Genomic DNA, 13,921 nt, shown 5'->3' with positions numbered 1-13,921 from the left:
AAGCTACGTTATCTTGTAAACAAAACAAAACAAAACAAAAGACCCCCCAAAAAACTAGGAAGCAGAGTGAGAAGGAGATAACCAGTTCAGAGTGGGGGATAAAAGGAGGTGGGGGTGGCCCTCCATTCCAATTCTCAGGGTTCTTGTGTCAGTGTCTGGGTATATCTCTGGCTTTATGCCTAGCCACATGCATGCATAGTAGATGCTCAAATTGTTAACAGTAAGTGAATGTATAAACCTCTCTATGTAATGTCATAGATAAAGATAGTTCTTTTTCTTTCTCTATGACATTATATAGAGGTAGGTACTTAACCTAACTGGCCACCGTACCTTGAATGATGGCCAGCAAGATGACAATGACGAAGAAGAAGAAGGTAATGTCAAAGACAATGCGGTACATCTCATAAGGGTCACCAGCAGGGTCTTCAATTTCATCGCCAATGCCCCCTCCAGCTCTCACTCCCACATACATGTGGAACAGGTAACACTAGAGAAGAAAAATAATGGCAGTTCAGGTCAAAATCACAGAATTTTGTGTTGAGCATGATGGCTGTTAGCTCTTTCACACAGCCGGGTCCCAGCATGACGGCGCTCCCCGGTGACGTCCGTCCTTGCGCTGCTAGCTGCTGGCCTCGATGCCCACTGGTCAGCACGGGGTCTCGGAAGGTGGCAAGACTTATTACATTTAGTCTTTAAAAGATATTCTTTGCTCATTAAAAGATAGGTAGGGCATGTATAAGTTAAACCAACTCTGGGCCCTGAGGAACATGTGTTCACCAGACAGTAGTTTGCCTTCATTTAAAGTGTCACCTCCGGAAAAGGCCACCTCTACTTCTGCATCCTCTATGCACCCGGGAGGACAGGGATTCCTGCCGTGTCCATGAGGAGACTTTTTCCTCTGGGGCTACCTGTGAGAACCAGTGCAGGCATCCAGGAGCTAGCTCCCAGAGCAGCGCGCCGTCCTACTCAGAGGGGCATCCTACTTGGAGGGGCGAGGTGCAAAGGGAAAGGCCGTGATTGTAGAAAGCCAGGGGTAGTGTGGAATGCATGCTGGTCGCACTGGTCCTCTCCCTCTGCCAGCTCACCTGGAGCTCTGCCCTTTTTGCCCACGAGCGAGCAGCTGGCTGGACAGCAAGACCTCCCCTCCGTGCCAGCCTGCTGCTCTGATGTATTTTTCAGATGATAGTAGTTCTTCTGAAAGAACCCCATCAGGCCTGTTGGAATAAACTGAGCACCAGTTTCTTGGGAATAGATCTCTCTCAGATCTCAGAGAACCCAAGTTGGACTGCCAAGAAATTTAGCTTCAGGTCCATTCGCATTCAGATAAAGGTAACTGGCATCTTTAACACAAGCACAGACAGACGAGAACAGCCCTCCCTCCACCCCTGCAGTGTGGTCTTTCCACCTGGGCTTCTGCAACCTGGCTCCTTCCCTCTCTCGGGGACACTTCCCCTTTTGGAGGAGACCTGTATTCTGCTCTAATCTCTGTTGGTGATTGGCTCTCACCGTCATCATGTCATCACACTTCATATCGGGCTCATCGTCGTCTTCACTTTTGTTGTAGAACTTGCGGAAGAAGTTGAAGGCCACCACGGTGTAGAGGTAAACCACCACGGCAAGGAGACCGACAGTCAGAACCAGCTGGGGGCAGGAGGGAGACAGGAGAAAGGAGGTGGGTCTTCTCCAGAGCTTCTCAGGAGACTCCAAGGCAACAAGAAAGGTGAGGTGGAAAGGGGACACAGGAGGGAGTGGCAGCAAAGGCATCTAGCTCTAGCATCTCAGAATGTGACTGGATTTGGATATCGGGGCTTTAAGGAGGTAAATTGGAATGATGGCTTTAGAATGGGCCCTGCTCGGGGCGCCTGGGTGGCTCAGTGGGTTAAAGCCTCTGCCTTCGGCTCAGGTCATGATCTCAGGGTCCTGGGATCGAGCCCCGCATCGGGCTCTCTGCTTCTCGGAGAGCCTGCTTCCTCCTCTCTCTCTGCCTGCCTCTCTGCCTACTTGTAGTCTCTGTCTGTCAAATAAATAAATAAAATCTTTGGGAAAAAAAAAAAAGAATGGGCCCTGCTCTAGTCTACCTGGAGCTCTTCCAAGAGGAGATTAGGACACAAAGAGACGCCGGGAGCTGCAGGCACTGAGGGAAGATCAAGTGAAAAAGCAAGAGGGTGGCCAGGTCTAAACCAAGGAGCGAGGCCTCTGAAGGAAACCAGGTCTACCTCCACCCTGATCTTGGACTCCCAGCCTCCAGAACTGAGAGGAAATAAATGTCTGTTGTTTACACCACCAGCCTGGTATTCTGTGACAGCAGCCCTAGCAGACACATGCCAGGGGCCTGGGCTGGGCCTCAGCAATGTAAGCAGGGATTTAAGGACTGAGCAGTGACAGAGCTAGGAGGAGAGTGCCCTTGCTTTTCTGCAGAGATGGCCGCAGTGGAGGCTTCACAATATGGCTTCCACTCTAACGCCGCTTCTAAAGAAAGTTTCTTTGGACTGGTGGGTGTCCCTACATTACATGTTTTCATAAATAACCATGAATGGATAATTGTCATAGCTTTGAACTGCCATAAGAATTATTTATGATGGTTCAGTGAAGTGACATTTTTCATAATCAAGAAATCTACCTAGAACCTTTGCAGGGGTCATAGGGCAAGCTTGTTTCTTGGCTGGAGGAAATACTCTAAATAGCATGATGTGGGATCTGCTCAGTGGCCTATCAGAGGAATTGGGGCTGAGCTGGAGAGGTGGAGATCGCAGTCATTACGGAGATAAGAGCTTTGCTCTCGAGTTTTGAGTTGCTACACAAAAGGGGTAGGCATGAGTACTGAGATAAATACCAGAAGAAAAATATTCAGAGGCTTCTTTGATGAATAATAACTTACCAAACCTCAGACAGCGGACCTCAGAGAATGCAGTTGGTTTTAGAAACCAAGAACCTGGGCTTTGCACCAAGGAAGAAATGGGCTAGTTCTGTCACTTAGCGGCTGTGTGGTCTTGGGTGAGACACTTAGCCTCTCTGAGCTTCAGTTCTCTTATCTGTCCAGTGAGCATAACGTCTACCTTACAAAGTAAGTTGTGCCTGTCACAGTACCTGGCCCATGGCAAAAACTGGGCACAGTTGCTAGTACTGTTTTGTTTTTCACAATCTTGCCAGAGTTTATTTAGCAAGCCCGTATAAGAAATTCATTGTTTAAGCTTTCCATTTAAGGTACAGTTTTGTGTAATGCCATTAAGCCAAATCAATAAAAACTGAAGTTTCAATATCTGAGTAAAGGGAAAGGAAATAATTCTAAAAGACTGAACTGTAGAACTGGTGTTCCACAGATCACACTCTGGGAAACACTGCCTTTATAGGATCAAAGTTCCCAAGACACACATGTAAAAATACACAAGGGCCTTTCTCCCAGGAACCTGTAAGGAAGCATTTAACACTCTAGGCAAACATCTAGATCACGGGTTCTGTTATTACCTCCCTAGACTTGAGCGGCTTGTATGTGGCAGCAAATCTGTATTTCCGGCTTTTCTCCATTCTTTTTATCATCAACCAAACAAGAAACAATGACTATGGCTACTACCAGAAACCTAGAGGAACTAAACCACCCTAATGCCTGATGATCCAGAATCTTTTATCTTTTAGAAATTCTAGTATAGTGGACAATGTTACGTTAGTTCCAGGTGCTCAATGTGGTAAATTCAGCATCTCTGTACATTACACTGTGCTCAGCAAGGCGCGGTTCCTGTCTGTCACCACACACAACGCTACCACAGTACCAAGGACTATCTTCCCTGCACTGAGCCTTGTATTACCATGGCTTATTCATCCCCTCACTGGCAGCCTGTGCCTCCCACTCCCTTCCCCAATTCTGCCCAATCCATCAACCCCCTTCCCTCTGGCAACCATCGGTTCTCTGTATTTACAGATCTGATTCTGACACATTTCATTGTAGAACAATTAAAGGTCAATTTTGACTTTTTTTCTAGTTGGAATCCCTATTTTTTAAGGTGTACAAAGTAATGATTTAATATATGTATACATTGTCAAATGGTGCCACAATCAAGGTAATTAACATTATCTGTCACCTCACACAGTTACTGGGGGGGGGTGCTGCTGTGAGAACACCAGATCTACTGTCTTAGCAAATTTCAAGTACACAAAACAGTATTTTTAACTACAAGTACCCTGCTTTACATTAGATCCCCAGAATTTATTCATCTCATAGCTAAAAGTTTGTATTCTCTGACTGACGTGCCCCCATTCCCCTATCCCCTGGCAACCATCATTTTACTCTTTGGTTCTAGTTCAATTTCTCTAGATTCCACATATGAGATCATACAGTATTTGTATTTCTCTGTCTAGCTTATCTCCCTTAACATTAATGGTTCCTCTATGTTGCTGTGAATCCCAGGATTTCCATTTTTTATGGCTAATTAATATTCCATTGTATGTGCATATGACATTTTCTTCCATTCATCCATTGGTGGACACTTAGGTTTTTTCCATATCTTGACTACTATGAATAATGCTTCACTGAACATGGGAATGCAGGTATCTCTTTGATATAGTGATCTCATTGGCTTTGGACATATACACATAAATGAGACTGCTAGATCATGTGGCAGTCGTAGATTTAATTTTTTGAGGAAACTCCATACGGTTTTCCATAATGGCTGTACAAAGCTGGGCCCATATTAACTTCTTTATTTTCCCCCTCTCCTATAAGAAGGTTTACAGATGGGAGGGAACTCATGTATTATTTACAAAGTTGCGGTTAATGAGGAATGAAATGCTAAGGAGTTTGAATTTGTTGACCAAATGAGTCATCAGAGGATTTTAACCAAGGGATTGCCCCTGACAGCACTGCAGAAAGCAGACTGGATATTGATGAGGCTGGACAGAGCCATGTCTACGTAGACAGACAGAGGTACAGATTGTGTGTGTGTGTGTCTAAGTGTTTGCTTCTTAATCAGAACCATGTATCAGAGCACCCGGGGAGCTTCCAAATTGCATAGCCTGCTTACCAACCCCCAGGGAATGTATCAGATTCGTGGAAGAAAGAGTAAACCAGAAAAAGTCTCCAGAGCAATTCTGATATGTCCATCACCTCCCTCCCTCCCCCTTTCTCCCGGCTGATCTAAGTGCTGAGGGTTTTTACACCAAGGTCTTACATCTCTTCAGTGATGGCTGCAGTTCTGCAGTAACAATCTACTAGTTCACGTGTTTGGTCAAGAAGCATGGACCACACGCCATGACACACACCTTCCTGGCATACACCAGTGTACCACCTGCTGTTGACTTTCTTTCCCCCGACCCACATCTAGGCCTCTCCTGTTCTGCCCAGTATAGACCCCAGTACCTGCTTGCCATTGTGAGTTACAGATGACAGAATAGTCCTCAGCGTCTTGAAGCCCATCGCGATGTCCAGCAGATGAGCAGCAAAGAAGAAGTTGTTGTAGTGGCCCAGGACTGACATGGTGGTATACCAGGCCAGGTAGAGAAAGGACTGTGCAGAAAGGACCGAGAGGCAATTGAGCAACCTTTTAAGCATTTGTGCCTCCTGATGGGCCCATGAAACCATTTTTGTTCCTAGATACTGAGGAGCTGAGGTGCTGTGACTGGCCAGAGAACTGCCCAGTGAAAGCCCACCTGCCTTCCACACTACTGTTCCCCCAGCACCGGGAAGGGCATCCACCTTTGACAAGCAAGCGCTGAGTCTTCTTGGCACCCACCCACCTTAGTGTGTGGCCCTACAGCAACCCGTGACACCCCTGACCCCACGGCGCAGGATCTTGTTTTTCCGGGAGCCGTACTCACGTTGTCGGTAAAAACAACTCCCAGCTTCCAGATGTGGTACTTCATGTCGATGGAACTCAGCCTGAAGGGGAACAAAAGCCTTTTAAAACTTATAAATGTCAGACTTTAGTTAAGTGTTTAATAAGGGGAAAAATTAAGTTTTTTTCTCTCGGGTTTAATAATCTAAACACAGCTCTGAGCTTTATCAGGTTGTATGTGGTATTCCCCAGGAGACCGAGAATGGCTGAATCATGCATCTTGAAATTTTATTTAGTCTTTCTCTTTCAGCTCGAACAGGCATAAAAGCTGGGAGGTCTTTAAGGTTTTTGAGGCCGCGTTCTCCCAGGATGTCAGAACCTAGAAGAAAACACCTAAGCCAGAGAAGAGCCTGAGCACCCACGGGCATGCTGTAGTCCCTCCCTCTGGCACTCAGAGGAGAACTGGAAAAACAAAGGATCTCCTTGGGCCAGACTTGGGATTTGAACTCCTAAGCTCTGTACCATGACACCAGAGAGGCCGCCTCTGCTTTGCTTGCTTCGACTGGGCTGAAATCCAGGGCATTTTTGTCCAAACCCAGGAGTTCCGCAATGCGTTCTGCTCCATAGAGGTCGCCGTACTTGTTGATCACCTGGAGAAAGAGGGCGACAGGGCAGCCCGGGCTGCTCATCACCGGGCCGTCGCCAGCCCCAAAGCTTCAGAGCTTCCCCATGCTCCGGGCTCTTTCAGGGGTTGATGAAGACAGGACTCAAAATGCAACAGGAAAATGAGGAGGAAGAAAATAACCCCAGGAGAAAACAGGAATGAGAGAGACTAAGTGAAAACCATTCTTCAAGCTGATATCTATTTGGAGGGGAGAAGAAAACTAGTACGCAGAAAGTAGTGATTATGTTAAGCAGTTTAGGGCAGGGAGTATAAGAACGGAGCCAAAACCTACATATGTTCATACAAAAAAACCTTCTGTGACTTACTCTGTTCAAGATACCATCCTAAAAGCAACAGCAAATTTATTCATGTTTGTGTATGTAGAACTTAAAAAAAAAAAAAAATCTCCCATTTCTTTGGTGGTCATGGAAACCAGCCCCCACCAACTGACAAGGCATACCTTTCTCTTAACAAACTTGTCCCAGTAGTTATTAGGAAAAGATCTGAAAAAGAAAATGAAAAGGGAAGGTTCTTAACATCAAGGCAAACATATCAAGGAGCTGTGAGATCTGTGTCTGGGATCTCCTTGGGTTTTGTCCTGCTCGTTCAAGAATTCAGACTAATTGAAGCTCAGAGTCACCACGGTTCTAATTGATCTATGGTTTTGCTTCTTTGTGTTGACTTCTGAAACACCTGGAGAGCCACTCTGCGTTTTCTGCCTCAGAAATATGATAAAGAGCCAGGATTTGTGATGGCAGACTAGACAGAAGCAAGGAGATGTTTCTTGATCCCAGTATAACTAGAAACAAAACCCTATAGGGAAACACATGCATTCGGGCTTCATTCATGGAGTACTTAACTTTATGTTGGTCCCTGGGGTAGGTGATAGGGATACAGTGGTGGTAAGTGCAGACAAGGTTCCTAACTTGATGTTTCTGGTATGGGAATCCCTTTAGTTAATGTATGTGCGGTTTTTCTTAACCACAGTGCTCTTCCACTCTATTCTCCATCTCCACATAACCCCTGTGGGGTCTGCTTTTCTCAGGGAATTAGATCCCTCTATCTTTCAGAGGTAGTTCCCTTTACCATACCATCCCTAACTCCCCAGAGGAATGTCTTTCTTCAGCCTAGTAACTTATACCAGCTCACTGCAAAGGGTTTGTATTTGTTAAAGTCCAGGAGGAGCTGTCACTTTCAGGTATGTTGGCAAAAACCATTTAAGATATTTTTTTCCTGGGGCACCTGGGTGGCTCAGTTGGGTAAGCACCTGACTCTTGATTTCAGATCAGGTCATGATCTTAGGGTCATGACATGGAGGCCCAAATAGGGCTCTATGCTCAGCGGGGAGCCTGCTTGGGATTTTCTCTCTCCCTCTGCCGCTCCCCACCTTGCATGCTTCCTTCCTTCCTTCCTTTTTTTTTTTTTTAAGATTGTATTTATTTATTTGACCGACAGAGATCACAAGTAGGCAGAGAGGCAGGCAGAGAGAGATGGGGGGAAGCAGGCTCCCTGCTGAGCAGAGAGCCCAACTTGGGGCTCGATCCCAGGACCCTGGGATCATGACCTGAGCCAAAGGCAGAGGCTTTAACCCACTGAGCCACCCAGGTGCCCCAACTTCCTTTCTAATTAAAAAAAATTTTTTTTCTCCATTCCACAATGATTGATCTTCCCTGGGAGAGATCCTTGAGTCCAGACTGTAGCCAAGGAACCTCTGACCATCGATGCATGCATTTTTAGTTCTGTTTTCCTTAATTTGAGTCCATTCTTCCTGACTCTGAAACACAGTAGTCTCCTATTCTATAAAGACCACCCAAGATGGTGATAAGGAAGTGAGAACCTCCCTCTGCTCATGGACCCCTCAGAAGAATAACCGTCAGCAAATGTCACTCCCTTCCTTTCCACCAACACGCTGACAATCTTTAAAAAAAATTTTCTTGCAGGGACGGGGGAGGGGGTAAGCTAAAACAATTTCTTTGTTTCAAACATCCAAATGTCACTTCAAAGCAAAAACAAGTGCTGAGTTTACAGAGTAAAATGGTAATAGATTTTATCTCTGGAGGCATGGAAAGGATTGTTTTGATTTTCTTCTTTGTACATTTTTCTACTTGATTTTTTTCATGTATTACAGTTAGAACCTAAAATAAACAAAGCAAATAATAATAAAAAAAAATCCAGGCTTCCTCTGTCCTCACTAAAGTCTCCTTTTTCTTAAATCCCTTATACAAATGGTCTATAATGTACAACTCCGCTTTGGTCACATTTTGTCCTAAGTGGACAATTCCATAAGTGATGCCACAGGGCCACTTACTGAAGGTTCCAGGCAAGACCACTTCACAGGCATGATCTCACCTTGGTCTGAATATTCTTGTCCCCTGACTAGGTATGTAAATTCCTTGAAGATAGAAAACATAATTTTACTTGATAATAATCCTTAAAGTGTGAGGTAGACAACAGAACCTCCAGAATGGAAATGTATCAATAAGCAATACTTCTATATATCTAAGCTCAGAATGAAAGCTTCATTTAAAAATGAAGGAGAGGCACAGTGAGATACTATTACACACCTACCAAATTAGAACAATTATCTGAGTATCCTAACAAGTGTGGCAAAGAGGCAAAGGAGCAGGAAATCTCAGAGGGATGGCTGGAATGTAAATCAAGACAAACATTTGTATCTCCTACTATTAAACAAGTTCCTTTCCTGGTCTCTATTCTAGAGAAACTCTTTTACTGGAGCCTTAGGTATAAAAGTGTTCATTGTCCCACTGTTTCTAAGAGCCAGAAAGCAGAAACAGTTGAGATATCCATTGTCAGGAAAATGAATAAATACAGGACATATATATGATAAATACTCATATAATGAAAAATGCCACAGTTTTGAGAATGACCAAACTATGGCCATACACATCAACATGGGTGAGCTCCCAGATGCAATGTTGAACAAAAGTAATGCATATAGCGTAATTCCATTTACACAAAATTCAAAAACAGTCAAAGCGAAAGAATGCTTCGAGGGACACATACCTAAGCAGTAAACGATATACTAAAGGAAAAGAATGAATATCACTAAAGCCAGGAGAGTAGTTAAGTGGGGGTTTGGGAGGTTATGATCAGCTAGAGATCAGGGAGAACGTTTGGGACTTGGAAGCTATTAGCAAGTTTCTGTTTTTAAAACTTAGTAGTTCATTATTGTACTTTAAGATATATATTTTACATTTTCTTAATATGTGTTTTTAACAAAAAGAAAAGACAGCTCTTTTTGATATGTAGTTAGCTATAAAAAGTAGGTTACTGGGAAGGACTACATGTGCTATGATGCCGTTATTGTGGGAAAAAAGATCCATCTATGTAAAAGTTTTAAAACCTATTTATGCATTTCTCTATTCGTAGACATTTAAACCACTTCAAATAAAAAAATCGCAAATATCCTTGTTGGAACGTTTTAGTGTACTTATCTCATTAACCCTTTAGATACTTGTATTTCTAGATACTAAACTACCTTTTTACTGGGACTTCTAGGCCATATCACCTGTATCACATATATAAGCATTACTGATGATTGCAGAAAACTGATCAAAGAATCACATTATTTAGTAGTATCCCAAATTTCTGTGATATGATGACCAAATATCAGAAACCCTGCTTAGCAGTTTTCCTTATTTGAGGGGATTGGTGAGGACCTGCAGCGGCGGACAGGCTTTTTTTTTTTTTTTTTTTAAAGATTTTATTTATTTATTTGAGAGAGAGAGAGTGTGAGAGAGAGCATGAACGAGGAGAAGGGCAGAGAGCGAAGCAGACTCCCCATGGAGCTGGGAGCCTGATGTGGGACTCGATCCCGGGACTCCAGGATCACGCCCTGAGCCGAAGGCAGTCGTCCAACCAACTGCGCCACCCAGGCGTCCCAGCGGACAGGCTTTTGATCTGCAAGCTCACCGCCCCACCCCGCATCTTCCTGTTCTAGAGACTATTTTAAAGAGCCCCATTGTGACTTTATAGAGCTGCCTCCCTCCTGACCTGCCTGACCATCTCTGGATCAGGAGCAATTTTCTTCCTCCAGGGGTCAGGGTGGCTGTTTGCCGACATGCACAGTTTAATTGGCGCAGCTAAGAGTTTCAACATAGTCACCTCTGTTTACGTATCTAGCCCCGTATCTCTTCTCTTTCAGCACACTGATCTCCCTCGAAACTCTCACTCTCCCAGGTGTGAACACACAAGTGCTCCCTTTGCTAATGATGATGGCCAATTTTTGAACAGGTAGACAAAGAGAATGACAAACAGCTGGGTGCCTACCACGTACCAGGCACCGTACCAGGCATGTAACATACATTCATTGGTCCTCCCAGACTTCAGGAGGTGGTGGTCTCACGCCTCTATTAATGAGAAGGAACTCAAGGCTCAGTAGGCTTCATTACCTTGCCCCTTTCACAGACAACTAAGTGACAGAGCTGACCTCTATCTGGGGGATGAGTGCTCTTTCCCACCACAGTACTAATTACAACAAAGCAGGCTTCATGCCAGAGGTAGTAGCAACCCTCCCCACCCTGCCCCACTCCGATGGCCCTATTTTAAGTGCCCAAGGGACTGCCTACCAAGTGATAATGGCAGGAGTTCTATTCCCAACCAGGCCACTTGTCTGAGAAAACTTCAGTGGTGGTGCTGTCCTTGAACTGCTGTGCCATATGGAAGCTCTGGGAGAAGCCGAGCAGATGATCTCAGAACCCCCAGGCCAGGGAAATATTCTGTATGACTTGAACACGGAAAACTAAATCATACTGTCCTGGACCATCTGGTCTTAATTAACTATGCTCAGCACTCCCTGATCACATCCTCTGTCCCCCATTAAATGCATAGAGACATACACAAGGGTTTGAGGGGGAACAGGCTATTTTACTAGGAAGGCAGTGGAGAAAATAAGTCCTAGAACCTCCCTCCCCCAAATAAAAGCTTTCTATTAAACAGTCTCCAAGGCTGGTTAAGAACATGTCATTCTATTTACAGTACAGATCCTTTTCCTTTTCAGGTTGGAGGGGAGCAAGAAACTTACGGTGTGTTGATTACCAGGCGGTCCCACTGCCCCTTGATGTCATCTTCAGATGGCTGTTCAGTGATATATAGGCCATCAAACTCCAGCTTCCTGGCGATTTCTTTTTCCCTTTTGAATACCACCAGAGGGACCTAAGAGTGGGAAGACACTGGTTACTAGAGAAGGCTTTCAGATGACAGCACTCTCTCCTAAGAATTCCCAACAAATTAGCCTTTCCAACTTCAGGGCGGTGATCTCTCTTTCTCTTACCCTCTCTCTCTTAAGTTTATATTTTTTAGTTAGTAATCTCTATGCCCAACCTGGGGCTTGAACTCATGACGCTGAGATCAGGAGCCACATGCTCCTCTGACAGAGCCAGCCAGGTGCACCTGAGGCAGTAATTTCTTCACAGTGGGATTCTTTGGGTGCCTTGCTGTAGATCTAAAGTCAAATAAATCTCTTCTCACTCCTTTGGCTAATATGCCTCCCTCTCCAAAAACCTGTTTCACTTGGGCCACCCTTCAATGTTTGTATTTAACAGCTGATAGTAATACAAACCAGAGTCCTTGACCCACCCTGGGGAGAAGGCCATATTTAGACCAGTCCCCAGGCCAAATGAGTTAGGTCCCCTAGGATTCCTAGACTGGAGTTGAACCAAGATTTAGAAAGAAAATGAACTGTTCTAGAGTTGATTGGTCAGCCACAGAAATACCATGGCATATTCCAGCCCCCTTCAATGGCTATGGTCATGTTCATGTCATGGTTCTGATGTTTCGTTGATGAAACATGGTTTGCTAGCTAGGAGGAGAGGATTCACTGGGCTCTGTACGCTCTTTCGGTATTGAAGTCTTCTTCCTGAGAGCAGCACATTTACTGGTTCCTGACTATCACCCCCCATTCTCTTCCAGTTGTCACTGTCATTTTAGCCTAGAAATGGTGGCATGGCTCTGATGACCTAACACTAAAAAGGTACACAGAGAAGAAGGGGAAAGTAATCTCCTTGCTCCAACCATCACCAAACACACATGCTTCAAACAAGGGACACAGTTAGTGAGGTCAGAGGAGACTACTGAAATCCCAGGAAGTGAGTAGCCAGCACTCCTCCAGCCTGGAGAGCTCAATGGCAGACAGAGCTGGGGCCAGTCACGCGGCCGGAAATCCACTGGGTACATAGCAACATCCCTCAGGGTTGGGTCTCCAAACAGTTTCTTCCAGTAACTCTTTCTCAAAGCTCATCAAATCCATATGCCCCACACTATTTCTTAATTTCCAAGGAAAAAAGGACAAAATCTAGATAGTCATTTGTGAAGTTACTTCTTGCCCTTTTTTTCTTTAAAATGACAAACACCACCAAGAAGATAAAAGACTAATGACAGGAAGATGGCAAAGGCTAATAATAGGCATTTGCACACTGTGAGGAATCAATGATTGCTACTCACTAATGGATGATGTAGGAGGGAAAGCAAAGGTAAAGCCACTCTGACTAAGGTCTGCTGTATTCGGAGAAGATTCTGAATAATAATAATACTAATAATACTACCAAGGACTGGAACAGTATTCATCTCTGGGATTCGAAGCATTCCCCTTCAATCTTCTAAGGGTTTACACTCTCTTGTAAGGAGGACCTCCATATCTTTATTCCCAAGGTAGTGTTTACCTTCTGTTTTCTCTAGGTAGCCGGTGTATCTGTACTGAAGCCAACAAGCCAATAAGCCAACAAGTCCAGGATGCCAGACTAAGGAAAACCACCAACATGATCTCGTGGTTACTATGTTTAGGGTTCTGAGTCCCGTTACACCAGTAATTCATTTAACACTTCCAGCAACTTTTAGGAGTTGGTGTTATGATTATAACACTCATTTTTACAGATGAGGAATCAGAGGAACGGGGAAGTTAGTGGCAGAGCTGGGAGTCCCACCCAGGCAGCTTCGCTCTGGACTCTGTGCTTTCATCATTACAAAGGAGTCCTTAGGATGGGTCAGGGCACGTGGTCTCCCCAGTGGGGTAGCTAGACTTCCCGCAGGATACTCTAGTTCACCGGGGGAAGTGACGGTCACAAGGATAGGAATACATGTTGTGGACTCTTCCCAGGGAGAAGATGGCACGGTGTATGGCCAAGGAGACTTCCAATCGAGGGAAGAAAAAAAACGTAATGAGAAAAAGATGTGGTCTAGTAGCAGAACTGGACTTAGAACACCAAAAATAGAATAGAGGGCTTCATACGAATATATGAAGATTCCTAAAACTGTAGTAGTTTGTGAAGACAGCCCCAGTGAACTAAGTCTACTATTCATGCCCTTGTGTGCCGCACCCCCTCCACGCCTCCTTTGCAGCAATGAGTCTGGGCTGCCCCTGTGACTCAGAGATGCCGAATCTTCACAGAGAACCCTGGCTGAGCCCAGTCTTCCAGCTGTTTGTTCCCTTGCCAACGTTCCAGGCATGAGAGCGTGCCGTCCTGGACAGTCCAGC

The 13,921-nt window shown here is 44.9% G+C and overlaps 1 protein-coding gene across 1 annotated transcript in view; it reads right to left on the bottom strand.

Annotated features, from left to right (window-relative positions):
- The window catches only part of RYR3 (ryanodine receptor 3), a 515,475-nt gene that overhangs the window by 4,782 nt on the left and 496,772 nt on the right, over nucleotides 1–13,921 (bottom strand). The window contains 7 exon segments of the mRNA XM_044230143.1: nucleotides 331–487; nucleotides 1,507–1,641; nucleotides 5,351–5,497; nucleotides 5,809–5,869; nucleotides 6,288–6,415; nucleotides 6,890–6,932; nucleotides 11,474–11,604. Of these exon segments, the coding sequence (XP_044086078.1) occupies nucleotides 331–487; nucleotides 1,507–1,641; nucleotides 5,351–5,497; nucleotides 5,809–5,869; nucleotides 6,288–6,415; nucleotides 6,890–6,932; nucleotides 11,474–11,604 (802 nt within the window).

Source organism: Neovison vison, chromosome 13 (genome assembly GCF_020171115.1).
Source record: "Neovison vison isolate M4711 chromosome 13, ASM_NN_V1, whole genome shotgun sequence".
Taxonomy (NCBI): Eukaryota; Metazoa; Chordata; class Mammalia; order Carnivora; family Mustelidae; genus Neogale; species Neogale vison.
Note: the sequence above shows the minus strand (reverse complement) of the source record. Positions and strands in the feature narration are given on the sequence as shown.